Genomic DNA, 27,356 nt, shown 5'->3' with positions numbered 1-27,356 from the left:
GCGCCGCGCCGCCTCCCTTCCCCCCGCCCCTTCCCCGGCGGGCGCCCCGAAGCGACGCCGCGGCGCGCAGCCAATCAGCGCGGAGCGCGGGCACAGACGGGAGCCGGGCGCGCGCGGGCCGGGCTGGGGCAGCCGAGGGAGCGGCGGCGCCATGGTAACGGCCGGGGGTGGGGCGGGGGGCTTCGCCCCTCGGCCATGGGGGGCTGCGATGGGGGCAGCCTTCAGCCTCGGGGGCGGGGGGCTGTGGTGGCCTTCCAGCGCCTAAATGGGGCTTACAGCTAAGGCAGAGGGTTGGTTGTGGTTCCTAGTTGTGGTTCCTGTGGTTCCTAGCGTCGGGATTAGGGGGAATGGCATTTGTCGCGCAGGGGGTAGGTTTGGATTAGGTATAAGGAGGAAATTCTTCGCCCAGAGGGTGGTGAGGCGCTGGCACAGGTTGCCCAGAGAAGCTGTGGGTGCCCCATCCCTGGAGGTGCTCAAGGCCAGGCTGGATGGGGCTTTGGGCAACCTGGTCTGGTGGGAGGTGTCCCTGCCCATGGCAGGGGGCTGGAACAGGGTGATCCTTAAAGTCCCTTCCAACCCAAGTCACTCTATGATTCTGTGATTTCTATAATTCACTTGCCTTCAACAGAGATCTCAGCTGTGTGGTCTTTTTGGGTCGTGACAAGTTAGATGTGTCGTTTGCACATCTTTTGTTGATATTCCTTATCTGTATGTGAAAGACAATAGCAGCACTTGTGAAATCTGGAAGTAAAAGCATTTTTCCCTTGGGGGGGTGGGGGGTATCATTATTTATTTTCCTTCACCAGCTAAACACTTTTTTAAGAAGGTCTTATTTTTTAAAGAATCTTTAAGGAAGAAATTGGTGTATTTACCAAGTAAAAAAAAAAAAAAGTTTACCTAGTCATGTACTGCCTGTTTTACCTAGTTGTGTGTTGCCTGTGTACGAGGCAAGAAGGAATAACATGTCAACGCTTGAATAACAAGAAAGAATAACGTGTCAAGAATAACAATGCGAAGGTCCAAGATGAGTGGTAAAGCAAGACAAAAAGCCTCCGTTTTTGAGGTATGAAGTACAAACAGAAACCTTGTCTTACCATACAGAAAAAGGGGAAACTGAATGATACATGGAAAGATGTATGCAAAAACATGACTCTTTGATGTAAGTACTTTAGAAGTTAAAATTAACAGCAGGGTTTTAGGGACCACAGATGAATTTAGTTGCTGGTATAGAGAGAGGCCTATAGTATCTCCTCAAAATATATACATTTTGTAATTGTAAAAGCAGGTGGGAAAGTTTTGAAGGTCAACAATGTTAAAATCATTGTAATCTTTTAAACATCTTTTGCTACGTATTTTCACATTATCATTATCATATTTTCACACTGATGAACTGTATTACTGAGTAGAGGTCCAGGGTGAAATGGGGATCAGACTTTTGGGGGATGAGATCTCAACACCGCTTTCAAGCTTCCCAATGTTATTTTTTGTTTGTTTCGTTTTGCTTTAACTTCAGGCCCTCTCAGCTCTGCTGCTTTGGCTTTTTGCCGTGAATATGATCTATTAAAGCTTTATTTCTGTTTGTCCCCTTGCCAATTTCTGGTCTCAGAGAAAAAAAAAGTCACATCTCAAGACTGCTTAGCTTCTTTATTAGCTTTCTGTGGGGGGACTTAGCTGGAGGCATTTCAGAAGTCTTAATAAATTATATGAGCTAGTTCTCTTTCATGTTATGGAGACATTCCAAGACTGTTAAGAAGATAATGATTTTCCTTTGTAGAAACTGTACTCGTTAGACCTTATCAGATCATGGTGATCCAGATTTCTTAGTGTTCTGTTTTTAATTATTGATGCAACAAATTTGCCAGGAAGGCTTAGTAGAGGTATTGCTACTTTTCAGTTTTCTAGAATGCTGTCAGTGTTCAGGGAGAGATTATGATTATTTCATTTTTTTCTTAACCACTCTACTATGGCATTCTTGAACTTTGGAAGTACTAGTTGAATATTTCACTCTTTTGAAATTAATTTGTTCAGCATATTTTTCTGTGATGCCTCACTTTTATTCTGAAAAAGAACAAAATGTCGACTTAGGAATTTCTGCCTCATTAAGATGATGAATACACTTATTTCTTCTTTGTGTGTTTATTAATGCTTCTTTTTAATCTTTACCTATTTGGTGGGCTCAGTGATCCATTTGAATACTTTAAAAAATGTCCTGACTCTTAAAAAAAAACTCCCTTTGTGTGCCATTTTGTCCTTTCTGTTTTTTCTCTTACTTGCTATTGTCAATTAATGTCTCTCTCTCTATAGTCTTAACTGGGATCACACTTTTAAATATGTATGTTTCTATTTAACCCAACGGTTTCTCAAACTTTATAACTTAACCCTTGATGCTTTTCTGTTGGCCATCCAAGTGCTCTCTTTATTTAGTTGCCTGCATATCTTTCAGGTTCTTTTGTTGTTCGTTTTTTTCTAGCAACCCCCAGGACACTTGAATTCCAAGTCTTTTTGTTTAACATCTGAGAAGTGTCCTAAGGAGAAATAGATTAGGACACTTACTGTAAGACAGAGCAGAAGTAACTATCCTTAAGAGCTTTGTGGATATATGAAGAAAATTATGGCTTTGAAGATATGTACTTATTCTCTCATTGTTTCTTTATTTAAGTTGTCAGGAAAAACAAAAAGAGCAAGAACATGCAGATGATCCAAAGCAGTGTTCAAAATTCAGGTCTTTGTGATTCAATTAAAAATGTTTTTAGTGTCCTTTTTCAAAATTTTGCTACAATATTAAAGTTAGTTGATGTTACTAAATGATTAGGTCCTGTCTAGAAATACTGGGGAGTTAACTAAAAACTTCTGTACTCAAAAGGGATTGCTCTGGTACGAGTTTGACCTAACATAGCAGGTATGATTCAGTAATGTATTAATAATTATTGTTGATCTGCATAGTAACCACTAGATTTGCTTGTTAATAGTCTGAAGAACCAAGTTCTGTAGATGCCAAGGATGAACTCTTGGATGAATGTGAGAGTATCTGGAAGCAGATGGAAGAGGTATGTAAATCATGAATATTGGACCAGATTTGTTGTTAACTGTACTGAGCATTTTTTATTTCCTCTTCCTTCATTGTATGCTTACTGCACCCCCTCCAAAGAAACAACAACAGCATAAGGAAGAAGACCTTCAAAAAGTCCAAAGGTAGATACGCTGGCAGGAATGAAGAATGCTTTGTGGTGTCAATATTTGTTTACAGTGTGCTGATTTAACTAAATGTTTAGTGGGAGTTAAATATTTAATAGAATGGGAGTATGTATTAAAAGTAGGGAAAACAGAAAAAATAGTTGTATTCTGGTAGTATGATTACACTGAGACTGAGATCCTTCTTACTTCAGCCTCATGCAAGGTGGGAGTCAGTTATGGTTCACAAGTACTTAGGGTCTTATAGGAAAGACACAATGGGAGGAGAAAGAGAGGCTCAGAAGGATGGTTCTATTAGCATATACTTGTGCAAACTGATGGTTACATCCTTAATCATAAAGTTTATCTCGCTTGACAGACAATCCAAAATGCTAATGATAACACTTTAAAGCAAGTTGTTTTTATTTGCATTTTTTTTACTTAGGCCAGTCCCAGCAAAGATAAACTTGTAACAGTTGTGAGCAAACGTTATGCATTCTATAAGATTCTGCTAAGTTTACTGAAAACTCATGTTCTAAATTATATTTTGAGTGTCTTAATTGCTTCACTTGAGTTTTACATGGTTTTTATGTACCACTTATTTCCTTGTGTTTTTACATTATAACTTCAAGGCTTTAAAGTATCAGAAACTGATGTAAGAATACTTCTCATCTTAAAGTATAACAAAGTACATACAAGCCATGGTTCATAAATTGCACAGAATTAGATTTTAAAAGGATAATGTGATTTTATGTGTAAACCTAACACTTTTTCATGTTATTAAGAATTTGGAACAATGCACATGTTAATACTGAACAAGTGGCAGGGAATCCTGTACTAGGAAGCTTTCTGAAATATTGTCATAAGTTATCAACAGAAGTTTTGCTTGGTACCGTTTCAGAGGTTGTGAACTTTGAGAGTTTCAAATTAGAGGAAAAAACAGAATGTTTATTATTTTTAATTTCATTGAAAAAAAAATGTCATTCCCAGCATGACCACAACAATACAGGAAGATGATAATGTGTGTTATATGCAAGGGATGTTGCATCCTGGATGGAAGTATGTTTTAGCAAAAAAATTTAAATAACTGATAATCATTGAATTAGTACCTCAGTTTATATGGTTTGTGATGCAGTGTTCCAGTTATAGTGTCACAATTAGCAGCTCTTACTGGAGAAATCCTATGCTGTGTTTAGTTCCAAAATGTTAGCAATAAGATTTCAAAGAACCACTTAGTAATTCTGCTTAGTAGAGTGCATCCTGCGCTGTCCTGGATCAGAACAAATTGCTGACAGTTACAAAACAAGAAAGAGTTTATTTAGCAGGTCACTTATGCTAAAGCCTTGGATAGCTGTGGTGACCTGAACTTCAGTCTTGATATACATCCCAATGCAGTCAATGGGAGCTGATACATTGCACGCAAAAAACAAAAACAAAACAAACAAACAAAAAAACCACCTGAAGTATATTGCCCTACTAAATGATTTGAAACAAAATGTGTATTATAATGTGATATCTCTATTTGGAAAGCTAGAATAGTAGCACTTAGTGTGCTAATTACTTTGTAGCAGATTCCCCAATTCAGCCTTGTCCATGACTGTCATTTTTTCCCAGTTTCTCATGCTCTTTATCTGTTCAGTATCTTTCTCCATACCAACTTTTCCCTTTTAACTTGCCATTTTCCTGAAATCATACATCCTCTTTTTTTTAGCTGATGGCTTTCTACTTTTCAATTAAGTTCTACTTTTTTACTGCAGTATGGTTTCAAACTATTTCTTATTTGCTGTTTTGGGTCAAATTCCAAGGGACATGGTAAGAGCCAAGTAAAAGCTTTTTTTTCTTACAGTAAACAGTTTTTGGTGGAATTTCTAAACATCGTATTTCTTTGCTGCAAAAGGCATGAGTGAGTAAACATTTCCTGTCTTTTGTTTGTTTTTTACACAGTGTCAGAGCAAGCTAACACTTATAAGAGCGGAACCACTGAGAGAATCAGATGCCAAAGTAAGACATTTTTCTTTTATTCTCCACAAAATATTTGTTTTTCTGTAATGAAATGGTGTGCTTCCAAAAGAAGGAAAGGAAATTATCTTCACTTACTCTCTAAAGTTGGCAGCTTTACTCTTATTAACTTTGAGACTTTATTTTGAAGTATATTAGTGTCCAGCAAATGCTGAAAAGTTGCATTTATGTATAACAAAAAGGTTACGAGCAGTCCTATATGTACAACCTGATGTATGACTGACATAAGCAGCAAATCATTGTACATGTATTTTTAAAACTATATCCCTTTAGATTTACTCTGGAAATTTGTTTTTGGAAGCTAGAGTTGTTCTCGATTTGTGGATATCGTTAGAAAACTGATATGCTTGAATTAGAAATTATTAGAGTGATGTTGACTGCATGAACATGAGCTTCTATATCCTGAATTTTTGGGGAACACAGAAAAAGGCACTGTTGGCTCACTGTTCAGTTGCTTGTAAATTCTTAATACAAACTTTTAAAATGGAATTTGTTTGTGGACCGTAAATTTGGAAATATATTGGATGGGTGAGTGAAATACATACCTTTTATAAATCTTCATCTTACAGGACTTCGGTAAGTATATTCAGATAGTTCATTCAATATATTTGAATGATTAACAGAAACAGAGTATTTTTTTCAGAGGTGTATTTGTAGAACACATTCGGATATTGAATTACTAATGTTTATCTCTTGCTACTAATAAACTGTGTTCTAAACTGTTATCAGAGTAAATAGTAAGTAAAGATGGATATTTACATCCATACAATACAATCTTTTTCTTCTTACAGGACTAGATAAAATCCTAACAGCAGAAATAATTCTTGTATAATTTTCATTAGGTGTAGGCGCAGAGTTTTTATGCTTCCTTCCAGCTTTACTGTAGTGCACCTTGTATACTTGTAATTGTGCCTTGTAAAAGCCTTGTAATTAATACTCAAACTTTGAAGATGTGCTTTTCTTAAAAACCCTTATAGCAAGACAATGATTAAATGGAGTTGCAAGGATATATTGTACTTCATGACAGAAAATGGGGAGGAGAGGAAAAGGTCATGTTGGACCTTCTGTCAGCAATTTTGTTATGATCTTATTAAATCCCTAATATAGGCACTTCTATTTTCATTGCAGCTGGCAAAGAAGCTGTGGGTTTTTTCTTGCTCTTGATCTTGTCACTGATGTTCACTTCTTAATCACCTCAAGATCATAATCTTGCAATGTACTCCATGTAGTTTTATTCTTTAAGCTTGGGGATGATTCTGTTCTACAATGTCATGGTTTCCTTACTGAGCAGCGTATTTTGCTGGGAATATATATAGTTTATGAGAGAGACACCTGATATGAAGACCGGCTGTATCTCTTTGTCTGTTGAAGAGTGCTTGATTTACAGCTGCTGAAAGGTAGTGTTAAGTTATTTGTATATCTGATGTCCAGTTACTGGAACAACTAGAACACTTTGTACATCCTTTTTATTGAGTTTAAAAGATGAAAGAGCAGAGTGATGATATTGTCAAGAGTGGTGCTCCAGTATTACAAAAGGGATTGACACCATCTGATGTGCAAAATAAAAAACATCTGTATGGTAGTTCATTTATTTTGGTTTGAGTTTTTTGTTGTTTTGCTTTTCCCAATTCTGCCTAATACTTTAAAAGGTTGTCTTTTAGAGATGTAGTTCTCAAAGTTATTTTCAAATTTATTTTGAGTGGTGAAAAGCAACACTTACATTTTTGATTCTTGATATATTTATTATGAGATCTTGCCTGATGATTCTTAGCACTTTTTTCTCTTTCTCTTTCCTTCGGTTGAGGAAAAGCTAAATGCAATCTGCAGTGCCTTTTACTGAATGCATTGAATGCTTGACTATATCAGCAGTACTTGCTGCATTTCAATGATAGGTCAACTTCCTATCAGACATCGTATGATACATACGTATGATAATACATATTACATATAGGTGTATTTGAAGAAAAATAATAGGTGCAGTCCCCGGCTTCAGGAAATGGAATAGTAATAATGCATATATTCTTTCTGTAAAGCGTAATAAACTAAATACATTTAATTTAAACTAAGTACATTTTTTATGGATCTGTGGCTGTTTAGTTTTTTTGTTGTTGTTGTTTTGTTTTTCATAAACTTTTCTGAACCAATGTGTAGTCTTATTGCTGCTATATTTTCAGTGATTACAGTGAGCTAGAGCAGTAGTCCAAAACATTTTTTCTTGAGTCCACATATGGAGTTTTGATAGATAATTTGACTACTGGTTGGCTGTGCTGTGGTTTTTTTGGGGGAAGACATTCTTTTATTTAGTCATCACGCCTATCAATATCAGTCTACTTAACCTTACATGTGTATCAACCATGCATCTAAGAAGTAACGAGGGTGTGAAATATTATTGTGGCTTGCAGTGGCTCATCTTCAGTTGTGGTGATTGTCAGATATTGAAGAGGAAGTTAAGGGAAAAAATACCAATTCAGGGTACTTCTGATTTCCACCTTTTGGAATAAGAATGAAAACATTTCTTGATCACTGGAACTGGCTTTTTTAATCCTTTTGAAGGTATAAATTGTGTATTCCAATAGGTGCTCTTTTGTTGTGTGTTTTTTTTTTTTCTGTATAAACCTAATAAATGAATTTTTATCCCAATCTATCTTATTTTACTCTGGAACAACTCAACACACTTAAACAGATCCTTAATTTCTTGTTATACAGCTTACCTTGTTAATGATGCGAATGAAAGCTTTAACAGTGGAGTTTACTCAATGGCAGAAAAAAAGTCCTGAAAGTAAGTAGCTGCTTACACGTAAGGCTTACTCACATTAACTTTTGAAAGGTCTTTTATCTAAGCGTCTTATGCCATGTACGTTTTTCTCTCATTGTATTATAAGTCATGTATGTCTTGTTGTATTACCATGCTAAACTAGTTAATATGTAACATTTCCCACCATAGCATGTATGTTTAATTTATAGTTGTTATGCCATGTTCTTTTATCATTTCAGTTCCTCTCAAAGCAAGGTCTACTGTAACGTATGATTCTGGACAAGAACGCATAGTTCCTACCACCATCAGTCAGTTAAATGGGAAATAGTTGTTAGCAGATTTCCTAAAATGTCTTGCCCCTGATCACAAAAGTTTGTTATGCTGTCACCCGTTTTTTGTTTTTTCCTTTCTGTGATTGTTTCACAGAAGCATAGAATCATGGTTTGTGTTGGGAGGGATCACCAAGTTCCAGCCCCCTGCAGGGACACCTTCCACCAGACCAGGTTGCCCAAAACCTCATGAAACCTGGCCTTGAACACTTGAGAGATGGCACATCCACAGCTTCTCTGGGCAACCTGTGCCAATGCCCCACCACCCTCTGAGTAAAGAACTTCTTCCATATATCTAATCAAAATCTGTTTTCTTTTAAAGCCATTCCCCCTTGTCCTATCACTACATTCCCTGACAAAGAGTCCTTATCCTGCCTTCCTGTAGGCCCCCTTTAGGTACTGGAAGGTTACTATAAGGTCTCCCCTGAGGCTTTTCTCCTCCAGGCTGAACAACCCCAACTCCCTCAGCCTGTTTTCATGGAGAGGTGCTCCAGCCCTTTGGTGATCCTCGTGGTCCCCCTCAGGACTTATTCGAATATGTCCACATCCTTCTTGTGCTGGGGGCCCTAGAGGTGAACACAGGGCTCCAGGTGGGGTCTCACAAGAGCAGAGGGGCAGAACCACCTCCCTCGCCCTGCTGGTCATGCTGCTTTTGGTGCAGCCCAGGACCCGGCTGGCTTTCTGGGCTGCAGGTGCACATTGCTGGCTTATGGTGAGCTTCTCATCAAGGAACCACAGGTCCTTCTCCTCAGGGCTGCTCTCAATCCATTCTCTGCCCAGCCTTTATTTGTGCCTGGGATTGCCCAGTCCCAGGTGCAGGACCTTGCACTTGGCCCTGTTGAACCCCACAAGGTTCACACAGGCCCATCTCTCAGGCCTGCTGAGGTCCCTCTGGATGGCATCCCTTCCCTCCAGTGTGTCGACCACATCACAGCTTGGTGTCATCGGCAAATTTGCCAAGGGTGCATGCAAGCCTGCTGTCCATGTCTCCAACAAAGATGTTAAATAATACCAGTCCCTATACAAACTGCTGAGGGACTCCACTCATTACGGGTCTACACCTGGACATTGAGCCATTGACTGCAACTCTTTGAATGTGACGACCAAGCAAATAACTTATCCACAGAGTGGTCTTACATCAAACTCATGTCCCTCCAATTTAGAGACAAGGATATTGTCCAGGGCAGCGTCAAATGCTTTGCACAAGTTCAGGTAGATGACATCTGTCACCTTTCATATTTCTCCCCCATTTCTTTAATCTGTACTTCCTTTTTAGGACAGAACTGCTTTGGTAAATGGCTAGTTCTGTCTTCTTGCTGTCATAAAAGAGGCTGATATATTTTTAATCATTGCAAGTGTGGCTAAATACCTAATTGTAATTTATCCAGATGTATTTTTGTCTGTACTTCTTTGTTTTTTTTTTTGTTGTTTTGTTTTGGTTTTTTTCAATTAATTTTGTACAGAAGTGTGCTTTATTATCATTTACTAGCTGAAATCTTGAAGTGAACTTTTAGTGGTAAACCCACTACTCTGTTTTAAAATACCTGAAATGCCTGACTCCTTTAAATTCAAGCTAGATAAAGAAAAAGAGGTAAAAACCCTTTTAATTTATTGCTACAGTACAGGAATCGAGCTGACTTAGTGATCCTAAGAAGCACAAACCACTGAGACAAGTGGTAGGTCTCATAGTTGTTCAGCATATCTGTCAGAACAAACAAATTTCTCAGTTCTTCCAAATGTCTTCTGTATGTAAGCATCAGTGCTAACTGACTCTGCTCTGTTTTAAGGCTGATGTGACCAGACAATGTGAAAGTAACCATTCAGTATCTAACTGTGAGTAAAGTAATCTGCTCTTTCAGATGTCCCGTTTAGAGACTCATAAGACAGTTTACACTGCACCGTCACTAGTATTTGTTAGCATCCATTTTTATGTCCCATGTCAAGGACCTGTTAGCACCTCTCAGCCTAGTAACATCTGTTCATTTATCTTTAAATGCGTACATTGGCTCAACTCTTTTGAATTTTTTAATGCCAGACGAGTCTTGGTCTTCCTAACATACCTAGCATTTTGGAAACCCAATGTAGACAGCAAATGGTGATTTTCAATACTCTGTTTGGTCGCACTGGAATGCGTTTCTGGGTGAACATTAAAGTCACTTCTCTAGCTTCTTTCAAAGCTCAGGTAACTGCTGCATAGCATGTGAACAAGTAATAGGAGTTAGAAAAAATACAAATGGTTCTCTTTTCTTATAAATAGATGCTGTTTTGCTGTTGGAATAAATTTATAGTTCATGTGCTTTGCAAGCCTGTGAGAGTAGTCAGTCCCAAATGCTTCTTAGAGTAGAGGTATGTAGACCAAAAGTATGACATTGAATAAATTTAGGAAATACTGGTTCTTGGCTGCTGTTCATGAATAAGCTGCTGGCTGAAAGGAAATGAACTGAAAACACTCTTCATTTTTATCTGGATAAAATACCTGGAGATGTTAGGTTTCTTTACTAAAACATGCAATTATTTTAAACTTCAGGCTGTTTGTTTAAAAATATTCTTGGGGCTTGACCTGTTTTTATTGGCTTGCTGAGTTGCTTCACTCAACCATTCATACTTGTTCCCAGGTGATAAGATTTATTATTAGAAATCTTAATTTTATACTGGAAAGATGATCTATGCACATTATAGTACAAATAATATCATTCTGCAGTCAGAGCTTTGCCTTTTTGGCTACTTTTATAAGAGACTGAAGAAAGAAGCTGCCGCTAAGAATTTAAATAGGGTTACAGTGGGTATATGAAAATGGAGGGTCTACTGTGCTTAAATTTTTCATGTTCTTCGTGGCTTCTTTCTACCTTGTTCTGCTTTATCTACGACAGGCAGCTCAGCACCACACATCTGCTTGCTCACATCCCTGGGTGGGATAGGAGAGAGAACTAGAAAGGTAAAAGTGTGAGAACTCATGGGTTGAGACAGATGGTATACTAGGTAAAGCAAAAGCCTTGTCCGCAAGCAAAGCAGAACAGGGAATTCGTTCACTACTGCCTATCAGCAGGCAGGTGTTCAGTCACTTCAAGGAAAGTAGGGCTCATTAGACATACAGGTTTCTTGGGAAGACAAACTCCATTACTCTGAACGTCCCTCCCTCTTTCTTTTTCCCAGCTTTTATTCTGGAGCGTGTTGTGTGGTATGAAGCATGTCTTTGGCCAGCCTGGGCCAGCTGTCCTGGCTGTGTCCCCTCCCAGCTCCTGGTGCACCCCCAGCCTCCTCGCTGGCAGGGCAGCACGAGGAGCTGAAAAGTCCTTGGCTCTGTTTAAGGACTGCTCTGCAACAACTGAAAACATCAGTGTGTTATCAGCACTTTTCAGGACAAATCCAAAACATTGCATCATACCACAGATTCACAGATTCACAGATTTCTCTAGGTTGGAAGAGACCTCAAGATCATCGAGTCCAACCTCCGACCTAACACTAAGTACTCCACTAAACCATATCCCTAAGCTCTACATCTAAACGTCTTTTAAAGACCTCCAGGGATGGTGACTCCACCACCTCCCTGGGCAGCCCGTTCCAATGCTTAATAACCCTTTCGGTAAAGAAGTACTTCCTAACATCCAACCTAAAACTCCCCTGTCGCAACTTTAGCCCATTCCCCCTCGTCCTGTCACTAGGCACGTGGGAGAATAGACCAACCCCCACCTCTCTACAGCCTCCTTTCAGGTAACTGTAGAGAGCGATGAGGTCGCCCCTGAGCCTCCTCTTCTCCAGGCTGAACAAGCCCAGCTCCCTCAGCCGCTCCTCGTAAGACTTGTTCTCCAGACCCCTCACAAGCTTGGTCGCCCTTCTCTGGACTCGCTCGAGCACGTCCATGTCCTTCCTGTAGCGAGGGGCCCAAAACTGAACACAGTACTTGAGGTGCGGCCTCACCAGAGCTGAGTACAGGGGCACAATCACTTCCCTCGACCTGCTGGCCACACTGCCTCTTATACAGGCCAGGATGCCGTTGGCCTTCTTGGCCACCTGAGCACACTGCTGCCTCATATTCAGCCGACTGTCCACCAATACTCCCAGGTCCTTCTTGGCCAGGCAGCTTTCCAGCCACTCATCTCCCAGCCTGTAGCTCTGCTTGGGGTTGTTGCAGCCCAGGTGCAGGACCCGGCACTTGGCCTTGTTGAACTTCATGCAGTTGACCTCAGCCCATCGCTCCAGCCTATCCAGATCCTCCTGCAGAGCCTTCCTGCCCTCGAGCAGATCGACACACGCACTTAGCTTGGTGTCATCTGCAAACTTAATGAGGGTGCACTGGACGCCCTCATCCAGATCATCAATAAAGATATTAAAGAGGACCGGCCCCAGTACCGAGCCCTGGGGGACTCCACTAGTGACCGGCCTCCAACCAGATTTGACTCCATTCACCACAACTCTCTGGGCCCGGCCATCCAGCCAGTTTCTAACCCAGTGAAGCGTACGCCAGTCCAAGCCCCGAGCAGCCAGTTTCTCGAGGAGAATGTTGTGGGGAACGGTGTCAAAAGCCTTACTGAGGTCAAGGTAGGCCACGTCCACAGCCTTTCCCTCATCCACCAAGCGCGTCACTTGGTCATAGAAGGAGATCAGGTTCGTCAAGCAGGACCTGCCTTTCATAAACCCATGCTGACTGGGCCTGATCGCCTGCTTGCCCTGCAAGTGCCGCGTGATGACCCTCAAGATAATCTGCTCCATGAGCTTCCCCGGCACTGAGGTCAAACTGACAGGCCTATAGTTCCCCGGGTCTGCCCTCCGACCCTTCTTATAGATGGGCGTCACATTGGCTAGCCGCCAGTCAACTGGGACCTCCCCCGATAGCCAGGACTGCCGATAAATGATGGAAAGCGGCTCGGCCAGATCCTCCGCCAGTTCTCTCAGTACCCTTGGGTGGATCCCATCCGGCCCCATCGACTTGCGCACATCCAAGCTCCATAGTAGGTCGCCAACCATTTCCTCATGGATAGCGAAGGCCACATCCTGCTCCCCATCCCCTTCCACCAGCTCAGGGCACTGGGTGTCCGGAGAACAACCGGTATTGCCGCTAAAGACTGAGGCAAAGGCGGCATTAAGCACCTCAGCCTTTTCCTCATCCTTAGTAACTAGGTTTCCCCTCGCATCCAGTAAAGGATGGAGATTCTCCCTAGTCCTCCGTTTCGCGTTGATGTATTTGTAAAAGGATTTTTTGTTGTCTTTAACGGCAGTAGCCAGATTGAGCTCCAGATGAGCTTTGGCCTTTCTAATTTTCTCCCTGCACAGCCTCGCTACATCCTTGTAGTCCTCCTCAGTGGCCCGCCCTTTTTTCCAAAGATTATAAACCCTCTTTTTTCTGCTAAGCTCCAGCCGCAACTCTCTGTTGAGCCAGGCCGGTCTTCTTCCACGCCGGCTCATCTTTGGGCACGTGGGGACGGACCGCTCCTGTGCCATCACGATTTCCTTCTTGAGGAGCGCCCAGCCTTCCTGGACTCCTCTGCCCTTCAGAACCGCCTCCCAAGGGACTCGGCCAACCAGCATCCTGAGCAGCTCAAAGTCAGCCCTCCGGAAGTCCAAGACAGCAGTTTTACTGGTCCCCTTCCTGGCCTCGCCAAGAATAGAGAACTCTACCATTTCGTGGTCACTCTGCCCCAGACAGCTTCCGACCACCACATCTCCCACCAGTCCTTCTCTGTTTGTGAAGAGAAGGTCTAGCGGGGCACCACCCCTGGTAGGTTCACTGACCAGCTGCGTCAGGAAGCTATCTCCCACGCTCTCCAGAAACCTCCTAGACTGCTTTCTCTGTGCCGTGTTGTGTTTCCAGGATATGTCCGGGAAGTTGAAGTCCCCCACGAGGACAAGCGCCTACCAGCTGCTACAGAGAAAATTTACTCTATCCCAGCCAACACCATGGCATAACTATTGATTGTTTTGAAGGAGAAATTACTTGATTGAAAACACTGTCTGAATTAATCTAAATAGGAGTAACAGAAATTGCTAATTGCTAATATGGTGTGAATGTCAGGCTGACTTGTTACTTTGGATTTTGTTTTTAGTAATGGCTAGCTTATTTCTTGTAAATGAGGGCCTGTCACATTATTTCAATTTTGAGCCTTATTTTCAGAGGCTGTAACTTGGCAGTTTTACATTTCTTTGGGCACAATATTGGCAAATACATGCTCACTATAATCATAGGGGGGTGAAGGGAAGGCGTTGAATAGGTTTCTCCAAATATGACAATGAAAGGAACTCTAATGTGGGTGTAACTCAACATGGAACGTTATCATCCTCACATAGGATAATCATGTCCTTAAAAAAAAATATTGGTCTAATAAAACCAGCACAGATGGCTGCCTCCTACAGTTCTTAAACATGAGCTCAATACGGGAGTGCTATACTCATATTTTGTTTTGAGATTTAGAGACAATAATTTTCAAAGTAAAAATTTTATTCTGAGATGTAATTTGATTGCATTTTGAGCTCACTGGTTTGGCAGATTACATTTTCATCACTGAACAAATACTGCTTAAAATTACTAATACAAGGTTTCTCAAAATTTGTAGAGAATGTAAAACTACTATAAAATTACTTTATCAAAAATGTATCTTTAGAAATTAATGGAATCCACTGTATTGTATTTAGGAAAAAATGCTTTTATGGGAGGTTTAATATTTTTCATTTTTGTTACTGGAAAAGTCTTTATTGAAGTAGAATCATAGAATGGTTTGGGTTAGAAGGACCCTTAAGGACCACCCTGTTCCAACCCCCTGCCCTGGGCAGGGACACCTCCCACCAGACCAGGTTGCTCAAAGCCCCATCCAGCCTGGCCTTGAGCACTTCCAGGGATGGGGCATCCACAGCTTCTCTGGGCAACCTGTGCCAGTGCCTCACCACCCTCTGAGTGAAGAGCTTATTCCTTACATCTAGTCTAAACCTTCCCTCTTGTAGTTTAAAGCCATTACCGCTTGTCCTATCACTCCACTCCTTGGCAGAGTCCCTCCCCAGCTTTTCTGTAGGCCCCTGTTAGGTACTGGCAGGCCTCCCCAGAGCCTTCTCTTCTCCGGGCTGAACAACCCCAACTCCCTCAGCCTGTTTTCACAGGAGAGGTGCTCCAGCCCCTTGTTCATCCTTTTGGACTCACCTCAGGACTTGTTTGAATATGCCCATGTCCTTCTTGTGCTGGGAATGCAGGACTTCAAGTGTGTCTCATGAGAGCAGTTTTAAAATAACTGAATTCCTTGACCCCTTTAAATACAAGCTAGATAAAGAAAAGAGGTAAAAAACATTTTAGTTTATTACTACAATACAGGAATCCAGTTCACTTGTGATCCGAAGAAAATGCAGTTGGACGTCCTGCTGCAGTTGGCATTGCCTTATGTTACAGGGTTGGACTACAAAATCTCCGTAGGTCCCTTCCAACTTTAACTAGTCTGTGACCCTGTGAAACTGTCATTCTCTGCATAACTTAGATTTGATATTTGCAAAGTGTGGGGATACAGACTGTAGAAAATGTGGCCAAACATTCAGATGAAGTAAGTTTTTATAATGTCATAAAATGAGTTGGGTATGCAATGGAAAAACCAGTGTGTGTCAGCTCTTAAAGTAAAATTAAGATAACACTGATCATTCTCAGGGTTCCTTAATTATCTGATGAACATGTGTTACAGTGAATTTGAAGAATGGAGCAATTTGATTCCACACATTGATATTGATGGAATCTTTTCCACCGAAAAATCAGGCTTGCTTACCTTGATGTACATACTTCACATTTCAGTGTTACGTGCCTGTGCTCATTCATGTATAAAAAAGTAATGCAAAAGTGTTAACATTTTTTTTCACTCCAAAGTGACTGAATATTAGCCCAGCATTTTAGAGGCTACAATAGTTTCTCTCTAGACAGACTGCTTTTCAGTAAGAACAAACCTATATCACACAGTGCATAAAAGTCAATTCATTATATTTTTCAGTAATTTCGACTAATCCAGAGGTACTGCTAACATTAGGAAAAGAAGAGGTAAGTCTCTTTGTTTGTTAATAGATATCATTTTTTTGAAAAAATGAAAAACTACAACTGCTCCTGTGGTGGTCTATTGATAAGCTATTTTGTATGTTTCTTTAGGCATTGTGCTTGTTCTGATGTTTATCTTCCTCTGAATTATAATTACTGAAATTTCTTAGTTGCAATGAATGACTTTTTTAAGCAAAAGTTTTCAATGTATTGCTTTTCATACTTGGTATAAAATAGCGTAACATTATATGTTACAAAGAATTGCTGGTATTCATAGATCTGGCATTCAGTGCAAATAATCTGCAAATATATCTTTGAGTTCTACCAAACTTGAAAGAAAGGGCAAATCAAGAATATGTTAGCGGTAGCATTACACTATATTAGTTGGACACTGCTATGCAACAGTAGCTGATAATGTGCATGTTACTATGTGTGTTTTTTTTTAAAAAGTACCTTTTGGTTTTCTTCCTCCTAGCAGCTTTCTTCCCTCTGGAATCACTGACAACAGAAAACCCAACTGCAGTTAAGAGCCAGAGTTAACGTGTTGTTTGGTTACAAACTGATTTGACTGTATTGCTCTAGCATGTTTGATCTGATACTCCATTTTGTGGCTTGTATTGTTGAGGGTTCCAATCTTTTTTCAGGTATCGCATACACAGGGCACACTTGCATCTGTAGAAGAATTTTTGTTTGAGCAGGTTATAAAACAGTTTCCACTGTCTGTGGAGGCAAAATACACCCAAATCATAGGTTTTTATTAAAAGACATAAAATGTTAGAAATATTGCATTTTAGAACATAACGCATTATTGAAAGACCCAATCCTCTGAGATGTATGTTTCCTATCATTGGGAGCACATATAGCTTCTGGCTGCAGTATCTTTGTTTCTTCCTCTTTCCTCTCCTGTGTAGGTCCTTATTGAGGACCATATAATTCATGTAAGCACTTAGTCTTTCTTGCAGCATCTTCGTTTTTCAATGCTATACCTTTTATAATAGTGTATTTAACATGGATTCATTCTTGCAAACAGCTTCAGTGAGTTAAAAAATGCAGCCCTGCTGCTGTAGGTGTTTTCAGTGTTTCTTCAGGTAGGCAGTTCATGTGTGTGCTTCATGATCTGCTTCGGGTGCTGTGAAGAACTTTGTTGTTTTACAGAGCTTCAATAAGATGTTAATGAGCGTCTGGATTAGAGACATTTTAAATGGCTCTAAACACATTTAAAAATAGTATGTCACTCTATAGTCTGATTTCTTAAGAAATTACAGATAATATGCCCTCTACACCTAATATATGAAAACAGTTTTACAGATATAACCTTACATAGAACAAATAATAGGGATTTGACTATCTGCAAACTGTAGGTTTATTTTTACTTTTTTACAGTTGCAGAAAGTAAAGAAAGATCTTGAAATGGTGCTGTCAGCAGTTCAGTCAAGGAATAAGAAACTGAAAGAAGATTTGGAAAGGTAATACAGTAATTTGGACTTGAGAATGTTGCAAGGCTTTTTTTTTTTTTACCACAAATTATTCTTCTGATTGTTTAAGGAAAACTCTATGTATCAGTTGTGCCACTTGATATTTTTCATGTTTCAAAGAGAACAGCAGTGGCATGACGAACAGGAGAAGATACTAGATGCTCTTAAAGAAATTGAAAAAAACGTGGAAAATGAAGTTGTATCACATTCCAAAAAAAGGTATTGCTATAATATTGTTTTTTTTTGTCTTGAAGAATTTAAATTTCAAGAGAAGCAAGTGAGCAAACGAATTCTTAAAAAACGTACTACTTATTTTGTAAAATAAATCAAATAATAGGATTATGATTTTGTCACAATAGAAAATAAGCAATTTTTAATTGAGAAAAATGTTAATTTTTCTGTTGAATTTGATATTCTATTGGTATGTTTTTACTATTATATTGGATACTAGAGCACTCCAAAAACTGAAAGATGAAATCCTTAAAGTAAAGGCATATAAAGAAGAACTCTTGAATGCTTTGGGTGTGTTCCTAGAAGAACATTTTCCCCTTCCAGAGGAAGATGGAAGAGCTAAAAAGAAAAAAACGGTGAGGGTTGTTTTCTTTTGTGTTTTTGTTTTGTTTTGTTAAGTATTGAATTTGTAATGTTCAATTTTTATTTAATTAGATATAATATCTTTTTAAAAGTCACTGGCAGAGAGTCTTCTGCTATATTCTAAAATAGGTAAATAATTATATTCTTACAGCTGATCCTTGATGTTTAATCAACATTTTTCAGCTTGGTTTATTTTATCTAAGGCTGTTCCCAGCTGGATATTTTCTTTTTTTAATGCACATAGCCTTTACCCAATAAGATTCATAGTGATGTATTGTATTTCTTACTGGACTGCAGTCTGTGCCAGATTTGGAAATGGCGAGGGGTTCACTCCAAATCGTTACACTTTTTTTTTTTTTTTTTTTTACTGGACTAGGCAAGTGGATTCATATTTTCCTTGGCAAAGCAAATTTTAATTGCCTAACAATGTTTTTGGAACAATAATAAGGACAAGTGTTTATAATTACAGCATAGTTTAGAATGTTAACCATCAGTTTCTGTTCAGACAAACTCGGCCAAAAATTATCTTAAACTTTAGGGAAAATAGGCAGTCAGGGAGTATTTTGCATAACAAATTCAAAGTCTGCAGTAAAAATAAACCTTTTACCACTACTATTTGAAAGACTAGTTACAAAATGCTGCAAAAAAGTGGGGGTTGAATTGCATTTCAGACACACTTCAGAACACAGAAATAGATTTCTGAATCTAGTTCCCTGTTATTGCAGACAACCACATAATACAATTTCTAGATTATGATTGAGCTTAATTTAAAATTTTGTTGTTGTTGTTAATCCTGTTCCTATTGGAGTTTGTGCTAGTGCCTCAATGCACTGGTTAGAAACTGTCTCCTAATTTACAGTTTAAATTTATTCATGTCTAACACAGATCCATGTATTCTTATGCCAGTATTGTCCTTAGAATAGTTCTTTTTCTTTCTTGTGTTTACTCCTCCTGATGTATTTATAGACAGCAATCTTATCCCCTCTCTTTCTTTGCTTTGCAAATAGAACTAACATAGCTTTCCTGTTCTTTTGTAAGTTTTTCATTTCCTTGGCTTATCCTAATACCCATTTTCTATATTTGCTTCCTCTAGGATTCATCTTTTGTTGGAATCTGGTAGAAACCAGTATTATAAACAAAATATTACTAGCTCATAATCACCACAAAAACAACAAATTAAACCCTTGTCTTTTTTCTTGCTGTTATTTCTAACTGATGTGCCCTAAGCTTCTATTAAAAAGTCTTGGTTTCACTCCGAACTACATACTTAGCACATAGAAATACCAAATCCACCCTTTGAGGCACAATGATTGTCTTTGAAGTCATACACATGTTCCTGTAGTGTATTTCAATTCTTCTATATATCAGTGCCTTCCAGTATCCTGCTATTACTAAGTATTGATCGTGCCTACATTTTGTGAAACCATTACGAAAATAAATTTCAGGGACTTAATTAACAGTCTTCTTTCAATCAATTATTTCCTCATTTCAGCCTCATCTGTCATCTCCCTGTTTGCTGGTTCTTATTATAGTTTTTCCAGGACATTTCAAGTGCCAATGACTTTCCCAGATGCATTTTAAGCAGTTGTCCATTTTTTTCCCATGGATGTCATTATGATTTATTTTAAAATATATTTTGTATGAGATACATTAGTTGATTTGCTACCATATATGTGATGTCAGAGAAAAATTCAGGCTGGAAGTGGCCTCTGGATTTCTTCCAATCCAACCCAATCATCAAGGTATGGCCAGTTTCAAGGTTGGATTAAGTTGCTCATAGTTATATCCAGTGAATTTTTAAATATGTGAAACAGTGAATTTGTGTGTGTGTTTCAGAATTGTGAGGAAGACTTTATTTTATAATTTCTCACCCCAGAGCAAAGTTCAACTCCTTGAATTTTCTCAGCCTTTGTTATACAGATTGTTAGAACTTATTGGTTACACTGCCTTTGTCTCTTTTCCATGCAATTTTCCTTATTAAAATGTAGAGAAAAAAGGATCACACGAGGTCTTTAGGATCAGTCTGCCCTTTCCCTCCTCACAGAAGCTCACCTTCTACCTTTTAAGATTTTACTTCAAAGTAAAAATTTATTTTGATATATAAACAAGGTCTTATCTTGTCTTAATTTTATTTAGACATTTCTTGAGTTCTTAAATACAGTTTATTTTCTGATCAGTCCTCTCTCTGTCTCTCTCTCTGTCTCTCTCTCTGTCTCTCTCTCTGTCTCTCTCTCCATTTTTTGTATTTCTGGTCCTTGTGAGTTCATAGCTGCTTTATCTTTAAACTCAGTTGGATCTCCCTGGCTCAGCTACTGGTCCCCCATAATCTGCATCTAAGTGATTAACTGTGAAGGCTGGAGAGACAGCCATTTTCCCCTATGTTATTTGCCTGAATGTGTCAGAAGTACAAATTGTTTGCATTAGCAATAGAATGGTGCTAGGTGGGTTCAGAACTCATTGATAACATCTCTTACCAGCTTGGTTCAATGCTCTTGAAGCACCTAACTCTTAACTCTGTCAGTAGTTTTCTTTCGCATCATGGATGCTTCTTGTGCTCTCAGTAGTTCTGTGTGACTGAACGTGCTTATGGGGCTGACAGCAACGTGAGCTGCTGTGAACCTGTTCTGGTTCCACCCTCATGTTACCAGAGATCAGCACCTGGGACTGGGAGCAGGCAGAGAGACTGAATCAGTTAGCTTTTGTTGCCACAGCCTGACGCCTTTGGTATGGATATGGATTGAAGTCAGAATTATCTTGTGTTTTAAATCTTAGACATAGGGAGGTATACTTAATTATCTAAGATTAAATGTAACTATTTTAAAGCAATTCTTAGTTACTATAATAATAATAAGTTATTAAAGTAATCATTAATTAAAACACCTTGATGATAACTTCTTGGTACAGGTACTAAGGAAGCTGACTAGGAAGGGTGCCCTCTAAATTTGTTGCTTCTAAACAGAGAGGGTCTCATGGGTGAAGTGGCAATTGGTGTTTGTCTTGGATATAGTGATCATGGAGTAGTTAAGTTTAAAATCTCTGGTGATAGGAGAAAAACTGCCACCAAACCTTTAACCCTGGATATGGGAAGAGCAGACTTCAGGCTGCTCAGGGAACTAGTTAGTAATGTCCAACGGGAAACTGCTTTTGAAGACAATGGGGATCCATCACTGCTAGTAAATTTTTAAGTACCACCTCTTAAGAGCACAGGAACAGGCAATTCCAAAATGATAGAAGTCAATCAGGTGGGGCAGAAGGCCAGGTTGGCTGAGCAGGGATCTTCTAGAAATTAGGCGGAAAAATAAAGTGTGGCCGCAGGAAGCAAGGCCAGGTGATGTGGGAGGACTACAGGGATGCTGTTCATCATTACAGGGAGAAAATTCATGCAGTCAGAGCTCAGTTAGAGTTGTAGTTGGCCAGTACTGTGAGTGACAATTAAAATAGCTTTTTAAAATATGTTAACAGCAAAAGGGAGACCAGAGAAAACTAGTCCATTACTTGATGAGGATGGTCAGCTAACAAATAGAGACGTAGACAAAGCAGAGACATTTAATGCCTTCTTTGCCTCTGTCTTTAACACGAAAGGTGGGCTCTAGGACCCCCAGAGCCCTGAGTGGGAGGACCATGACTGTGGTAACAATAAACTCCCAGCCAGCCCTCAATTTGTGCAGTATTTGGTGCTCCAGCTGGGTGCATATAAATGTATGGGGCCCAATAGGATTCATCCCAGGAAACTCAGAGAGTTGGCTGATGTCATTGCAAGGCCTCTCTTAATTATTTTTCAATGGTCCTGAGAATCTGGAGAGGTCCCAGTTGACTGGAAGCCAGCAAATGTCCCAATTTTCCACAAAGGGCAAGAAAAACACCTGAAAGACAATGCAGTCATTGGTCATAACCAACATGGGTTCAGGAGGGGTAGGTCCTGTTTAACAAACTTAATTTTCTTTTAGGACAAGGTCAACCACCTAGTTGACCAAGGGAAGACAGTTGATGTAATTTTCAGGATTTCAGAAAAGCTTTCAATATGATGGGTGAACAATTGCCTGAGGGCCATAGTAAATGGGGTTCATTAGGCTGGTGGCCAGTCACTAGTGGGGTTGCATGGGGCTCCATTTTAGGGCGAGTTTGCTTTAATGTTTTCATGAATAACTTGGGTACAGGACTTGAAGGTATGCTAAGTGAGTTTGTGGTTTGCACTAAATTAGGAGGAGCTGTTGACTCTGCTAAAGGTAGAAAGGCCTTACAGAGAGAGCTTGACAGACTAGGGGAGCTGGGCAATCCCCAACCATATGAAGTTTAACAAGAGCAAGTGCCAGATTCTGCCCCTGGGACGGGGCTACCCTGCATATATGTACAGGCTAGGGGACAAGAGGCTGGAGAGCAGTCCCACAGAAAGGGATCGGGGGTGCTGGTTGATGGCAAGTTGAACTTGAGACAGCAGTGTGCCCTGTCAGCAAAAGGGGCTAACTCTGTACCCTGGGGTGCATCAGGCACAGCACTGCTAGCTGGTCAGGGGAAGGGATTGTCCTGCTCTGCTCTGCACTGGTGCGGCCTCACCTTGAGTACTGTGTGCAGTTTTGGGTACCACAGTATAAGAAAGACATAAAACTGTTAGAGAGTGTCTAAAGGAGGGCTACAAAGCTGGTGAAGGATCTAGAGGGGAAGATGTTCGAGCGACTGAGGCCCCTTGGTTTGCTCAGCCCAGAGCAGAGCAGCTGAGGGGAGGCCTCATGGCGGCCTGCAGCTCCCTCACGAGGGGAGCGGAGGGGCAGGCGCTGAGCTCTGCTCTCTGGGGACAGCGACAGGGCCCGAGGGAACGGCATGGAGCTGGGACAGGGGAGGGTCAGGCTGGGTGTTAGGGAAAGGTTCTGCACTGAGAACTGGGACAGGCTCCTCAGGGCAGCGGTCACGGTACCGAGCCTGATGGAGTTCAAGGGGCGTTTGGACAACGCTCTCAGACATCTGGTTTGGTTTTTGGGTGGTCTTGTGTGGAGCCAGGAGTTGGACTCCATGATCCTTGTGGGTTCCTTCCAACACTGAATCTGTGATTCAATGATGCTATGATTAACAATATTAAAGTTTATGATATTGCACTGATAGATTAATGATTTAAATCCTACCTTGTAATTGTATTATAACTAAACAAAAAAGTATATCATCTTCAAGTGTTCTGTTCTATGCAATAAAATAGTTGTGTGATTTATTTGTCCTACATTAATTTAAATTAATTAAATCTGTCAGTTATGATATTTCCCGAATATTTAGTTTGGGGGCTTTGTTAATTTAGCTGGTGTGGTTATCTTTGCAGGAAAAGTCTGAAGAGCCAGATGCGCAACTGATAACACTGCATGAAATTTTAGAGGTGAGATGATTTTGTTATATAGAGATTCACGTGATTTTCTACTACTCAGATCTGATCACAATATATTAATAAGATAACAGTATACAACATACAATTAAGATATTTAAAAAGTAGAATGTTTAAAAATGTTACATTTCTATTTTAATTCCTATAAAATTAAACCCTCAAATTTTTACCAAAATCTTGGCAGTAGTTTAGGTAACTGTATTTTCTGTTTGATCTGGAGAATGATTGATTATTCCTTACTTCTTTATTTTATTTTATTTTAATATTTTATATTTATATATACATATATATGTTTTTCTTAAAGAACTTTTATGAGCCTTAGTGGCTCATGTGAGGGAACGAAATACTTTGGTTAAGAAAAAAAATCAAATAGTTCCATTTCTTGCTCTTGTTCCATGCTCTGTTTTGTACAATGTAAATACAAATATTTCTGAAATGTAGTACGGTAACAGTTAGAGAACTAAGTAATATATAGTCTCTTGTATTAACCAGATTGTAATATTTCATATGAGGAAATTGGTGAGTTTGATTCATGTGTTAATGTATATTATTCATGTATAATCTAGTGGATTAAGTGTGATACACACTGATTAATGTGTATTTTTCATTTCAGTGTAACTTACCATCTTGAATTAGAAAGTGTAATTCTAAAAGACCATTAAATATCTTTTCACTAGCATTGTTCCTTCTTGTCTTAAATGTAATTTCCTATTCCTCCTCCATCCTTACTCTTCAAATGCTTGTAAGCATCTATGTGTAAAACCTTCCCTAGAACTAGAAAATAAAAATAAAACAATTTTTAAAGGGTGTTTTTGTTTTGTTTTGTTTTGTTGAGGGAAAACTTGACGAATAACAACATTCTGGTGTTAAGATGGTATGATCCGGTCACTATGACATTGTTGTACTTTAGTTTAAAGCCCAGACAGTGAATTGGTACTTATATCATCAAAATCATTTTACATGCCTCAAGTATCTCAGTGTGCCTATTAATGCCAGATTAGGCAGACCTTGAAAACAAATCAGAATTTGAAATAGGCACGTTCCTTACAGAAATCAAGTTTTAAAGCTCTTTTAATGCTTTAAAATTGTCCTTCTTATTTTTCTGATAATATTAATCTCTTTAAAACGTGAACACATCCAAGTAATATCAGATTTCCATTTGGAAGAACATAATAGTTCCAGCAAGTAATATCAGATTTCCATCTGGAAGAACATAATAGTTCCAGCAGTTCAGATTTATTCTTAATTTTAACTGTTTTGGCCCAAATTGTGAATGTCCCTTATCTTTCTTTTATGTTTTGTGTTTTTTTTCTCTCTTGAGCAACTTGGTTCTAGTTTCAAGTGCCTGTTAAATTTCAAAACTGTTTGCTTAGATATAGATAATAGTTTCTTGAAGAGACAAATTAAAAGTCGTCTTTGTATTGTAATTACAGACTTAGGGTTTGCTGTTGTGCGAATGTAATGGATTCCCAGAATTGCAACCAATGTATGTGTTCCTGACCATGTCTCCTTAATCCCTCTGTTTGCTTTTTGAATAAGAAGTGTACATTTTTTAATAAAGGCTAGGTACATACATATAAATTATTTACATACATTAATATCTGCTTCATTAAATTAGCATAAGACACCTCAGCAAGCTGTAATCTCATTTATCATTAAGCTTCAGAATTTTTATTTCAATAATTTTGTTCCATTAATGAGCTATAATTTTTAATATATAAATGTAGTGGTTTTTTTTCCTTTTACACAGTTTGAGGATTTTTCCTATTGGATTCAGGATTTAGTGAAACTAATTTAAGATTTGAAAGATGCTTATAATACAAATGTATGTAAACAGCTATAAAAGGCTGTTTTGGAGTATCAGATGTCAGAAAGGACTAAAACATCTAAAACAATGTAATTGGAGTAAATATTCAGAATTGGAGCAGATGAATATAAAAGACAAACTGGGACAATTCTTTGAAGTGTTCTGAAAAAAAGGGAGCGTTTCTTGTTCTGAAAATAGCATTAAGTGTTTGGGCAGAGAAATAAAGTCTGTTAGTGAGGATTTTGATGCATTTTTTTCTTCAGGAGTAAAGAGGAGAGGTCGGCAGAATATTTTGTACCTATTAAAACTGGGAAAGCTAGGACATTTACAGTATCTTAATAGAAAGATGTAATATCTGGGGTGAAGAGAGAAAGCACCATGGGATAGGTAAAGTTAAATCATCTGTAGGTATGTATTCCAAGTGATCAGTATTACAAGGGTAAGAATGTGGTCTTCAAAAACACAAAAAGAACATCAAAACTGGGGTTTGCATTTAAGTCTATTAGCTAACGATATACTTTGATAAAGAAAGAATGAGAAGTAAGGAGTTATTTAGAGGTGCTGAATAGGTGCTGAATTTTTCTAAGATGCTTGCCATGCCCAAACAAGAAGTGATAATAAGAATTTGCATAATCAACTTATGATATAGGCAGAAGGATTTTGGTATGTAAAAGCAGTGAAACTGTCAAACGATCACAGTGATGCTTAACTTCTCATAGGCATAAAGTTTTTTGTTTCTAACACTGCCTACAGTAGGACACAAAATACAGGAAAAAAAGTCGTTTAAATCTAGGAAGACATTTCTTTTTTTAGCTTATTAGTGAGAAGATATTTAAAAAAATTGTAAGATGGACATTCTTCTAGAATCTGAAGAACTGGTGGAGAAAGACTATTTGTTGGTAGTCAGTTATAGCTTTGATATGAGTTATTTCCAAACAACTGGCTTTCTCTCTTACTTGATGCTTTTAACCCCGTATTAACAGATACTGGCTAAAGATTAATTATGTAAGGTTTTACTGTCTTAATGTTCATATTTTTTAGGCATTTACAATTACACCATCTAAAATCCAATAAAAATTTTAGATAGACGGTGAAAAACTTAGTCTGGATAAAAGAATTCCAGTTCTAATTTTTACATCATGTTCTAAATCTTGTACTTTTGGTCTTCCAGATCCTTATAAATAAATTATTGAGGACACCGCATGAACCCTATGTAACAGTCAACGACTCATTTTGGCCACCTTATATTGAGCTGCTTCTGCGATGGGGAATTGCCCTGAGACATCCAGAAGATCCAGACAGGATACGCCTAGAAGACTTTCACCAATAGTGTGAAGATTTCTTTTCTTTAAAATAGAGCACAGCGCCAGTCCTCTTCTCGGGAAGACATACTTATGTTTTATGATGAATGTATGTGTTTGTATCAGCAACTTGATCAGTAGAGAATTTTAGTAATCTGTTTACCTTAAAAGTCATATTTTGTATGTGACTATTCTGTGCTTTTTAACTCTTCTCAATTTCCTTTAGTATTTCTTTGCACTCTGTAGAGTGAAGATCTGAAGTAACTTGACTCCTTTGTGAACAACATGTTGTTGCCTAGAGGCTTTGCAAATAAATATGTTGCTTTTAAGATATACACTGTGGAAAGTTGACACATCTTTCTGTGCAAAGGGCTGATGATGTTGAGCATTTAACTCTACAACTGTGTATTTCCTTAACTGCCTCTTTTTGGGTTATGCTGCATCTCAGAGATGTGAAACATAAATAGAAAGGACAGACCTGTACAGTGGATTAAAATCAACCACTGAGTATCAAACGTCATTTGAGTATGCTGTCTGGCTTTGTGGA

The 27,356-nt window shown here is 39.0% G+C and overlaps 1 protein-coding gene across 4 annotated transcripts; it reads left to right on the top strand.

Moving 5' to 3' along the window:
• The first annotated feature begins 16 nt into the window (after positions 1–16).
• On the top strand, positions 17–27,142 carry CENPK (centromere protein K). Of its 4 annotated transcripts, none has more exons than XM_080574692.1 (11): positions 17–154; positions 926–1,063; positions 2,970–3,047; positions 5,116–5,172; positions 7,897–7,969; positions 16,227–16,273; positions 17,651–17,733; positions 17,863–17,961; positions 18,194–18,329; positions 23,642–23,695; positions 26,680–27,142. In XM_080574692.1, the coding sequence occupies exons 2-11, from the start codon at positions 1,010–1,012 to the stop codon at positions 26,836–26,838; spliced, it is 840 nt and encodes a 279-aa protein (XP_080430818.1). In that variant the 5' UTR covers positions 17–154; positions 926–1,009; the 3' UTR covers positions 26,839–27,142. The 4 variants fall into 4 exon arrangements, with proteins under 4 accessions (XP_080430818.1, XP_080430819.1, XP_080430820.1 ...); XM_080574693.1 differs by lacking the exon at positions 17–154 and adding an exon at positions 225–368; XM_080574694.1 differs by lacking the exon at positions 17–154 and adding an exon at positions 547–747.
• The last annotated feature ends 214 nt before the right edge of the window (positions 27,143–27,356 follow it).

Source organism: Anser brachyrhynchus (assembly GCF_964034855.1).
Source record: "Anser brachyrhynchus genome assembly, chromosome: Z".
Classification (NCBI taxonomy): Eukaryota; Metazoa; Chordata; class Aves; order Anseriformes; family Anatidae; genus Anser; species Anser brachyrhynchus.
This window is presented reverse-complemented; position numbering and strand designations above follow the sequence as displayed.

Excerpts from the sequence above, each read along its gene's own strand:
- CENPK (XM_080574692.1), top strand. The coding sequence starts at position 1,010 with ATGCGAAGGTCCAAGATGAGTGGTAAAGCAAGACAAAAAGCCTCCGTT. Across the intron at positions 1,064-2,969 it reads AAAAAGCCTCCGTTTTTGAG|TCTGAAGAACCAAGTTCTGT; the intron begins GTATGAAGTACA and ends GCTTGTTAATAG. Across the intron at positions 16,274-17,650 it reads TAACATTAGGAAAAGAAGAG|TTGCAGAAAGTAAAGAAAGA; the intron begins GTAAGTCTCTTT and ends ACTTTTTTACAG.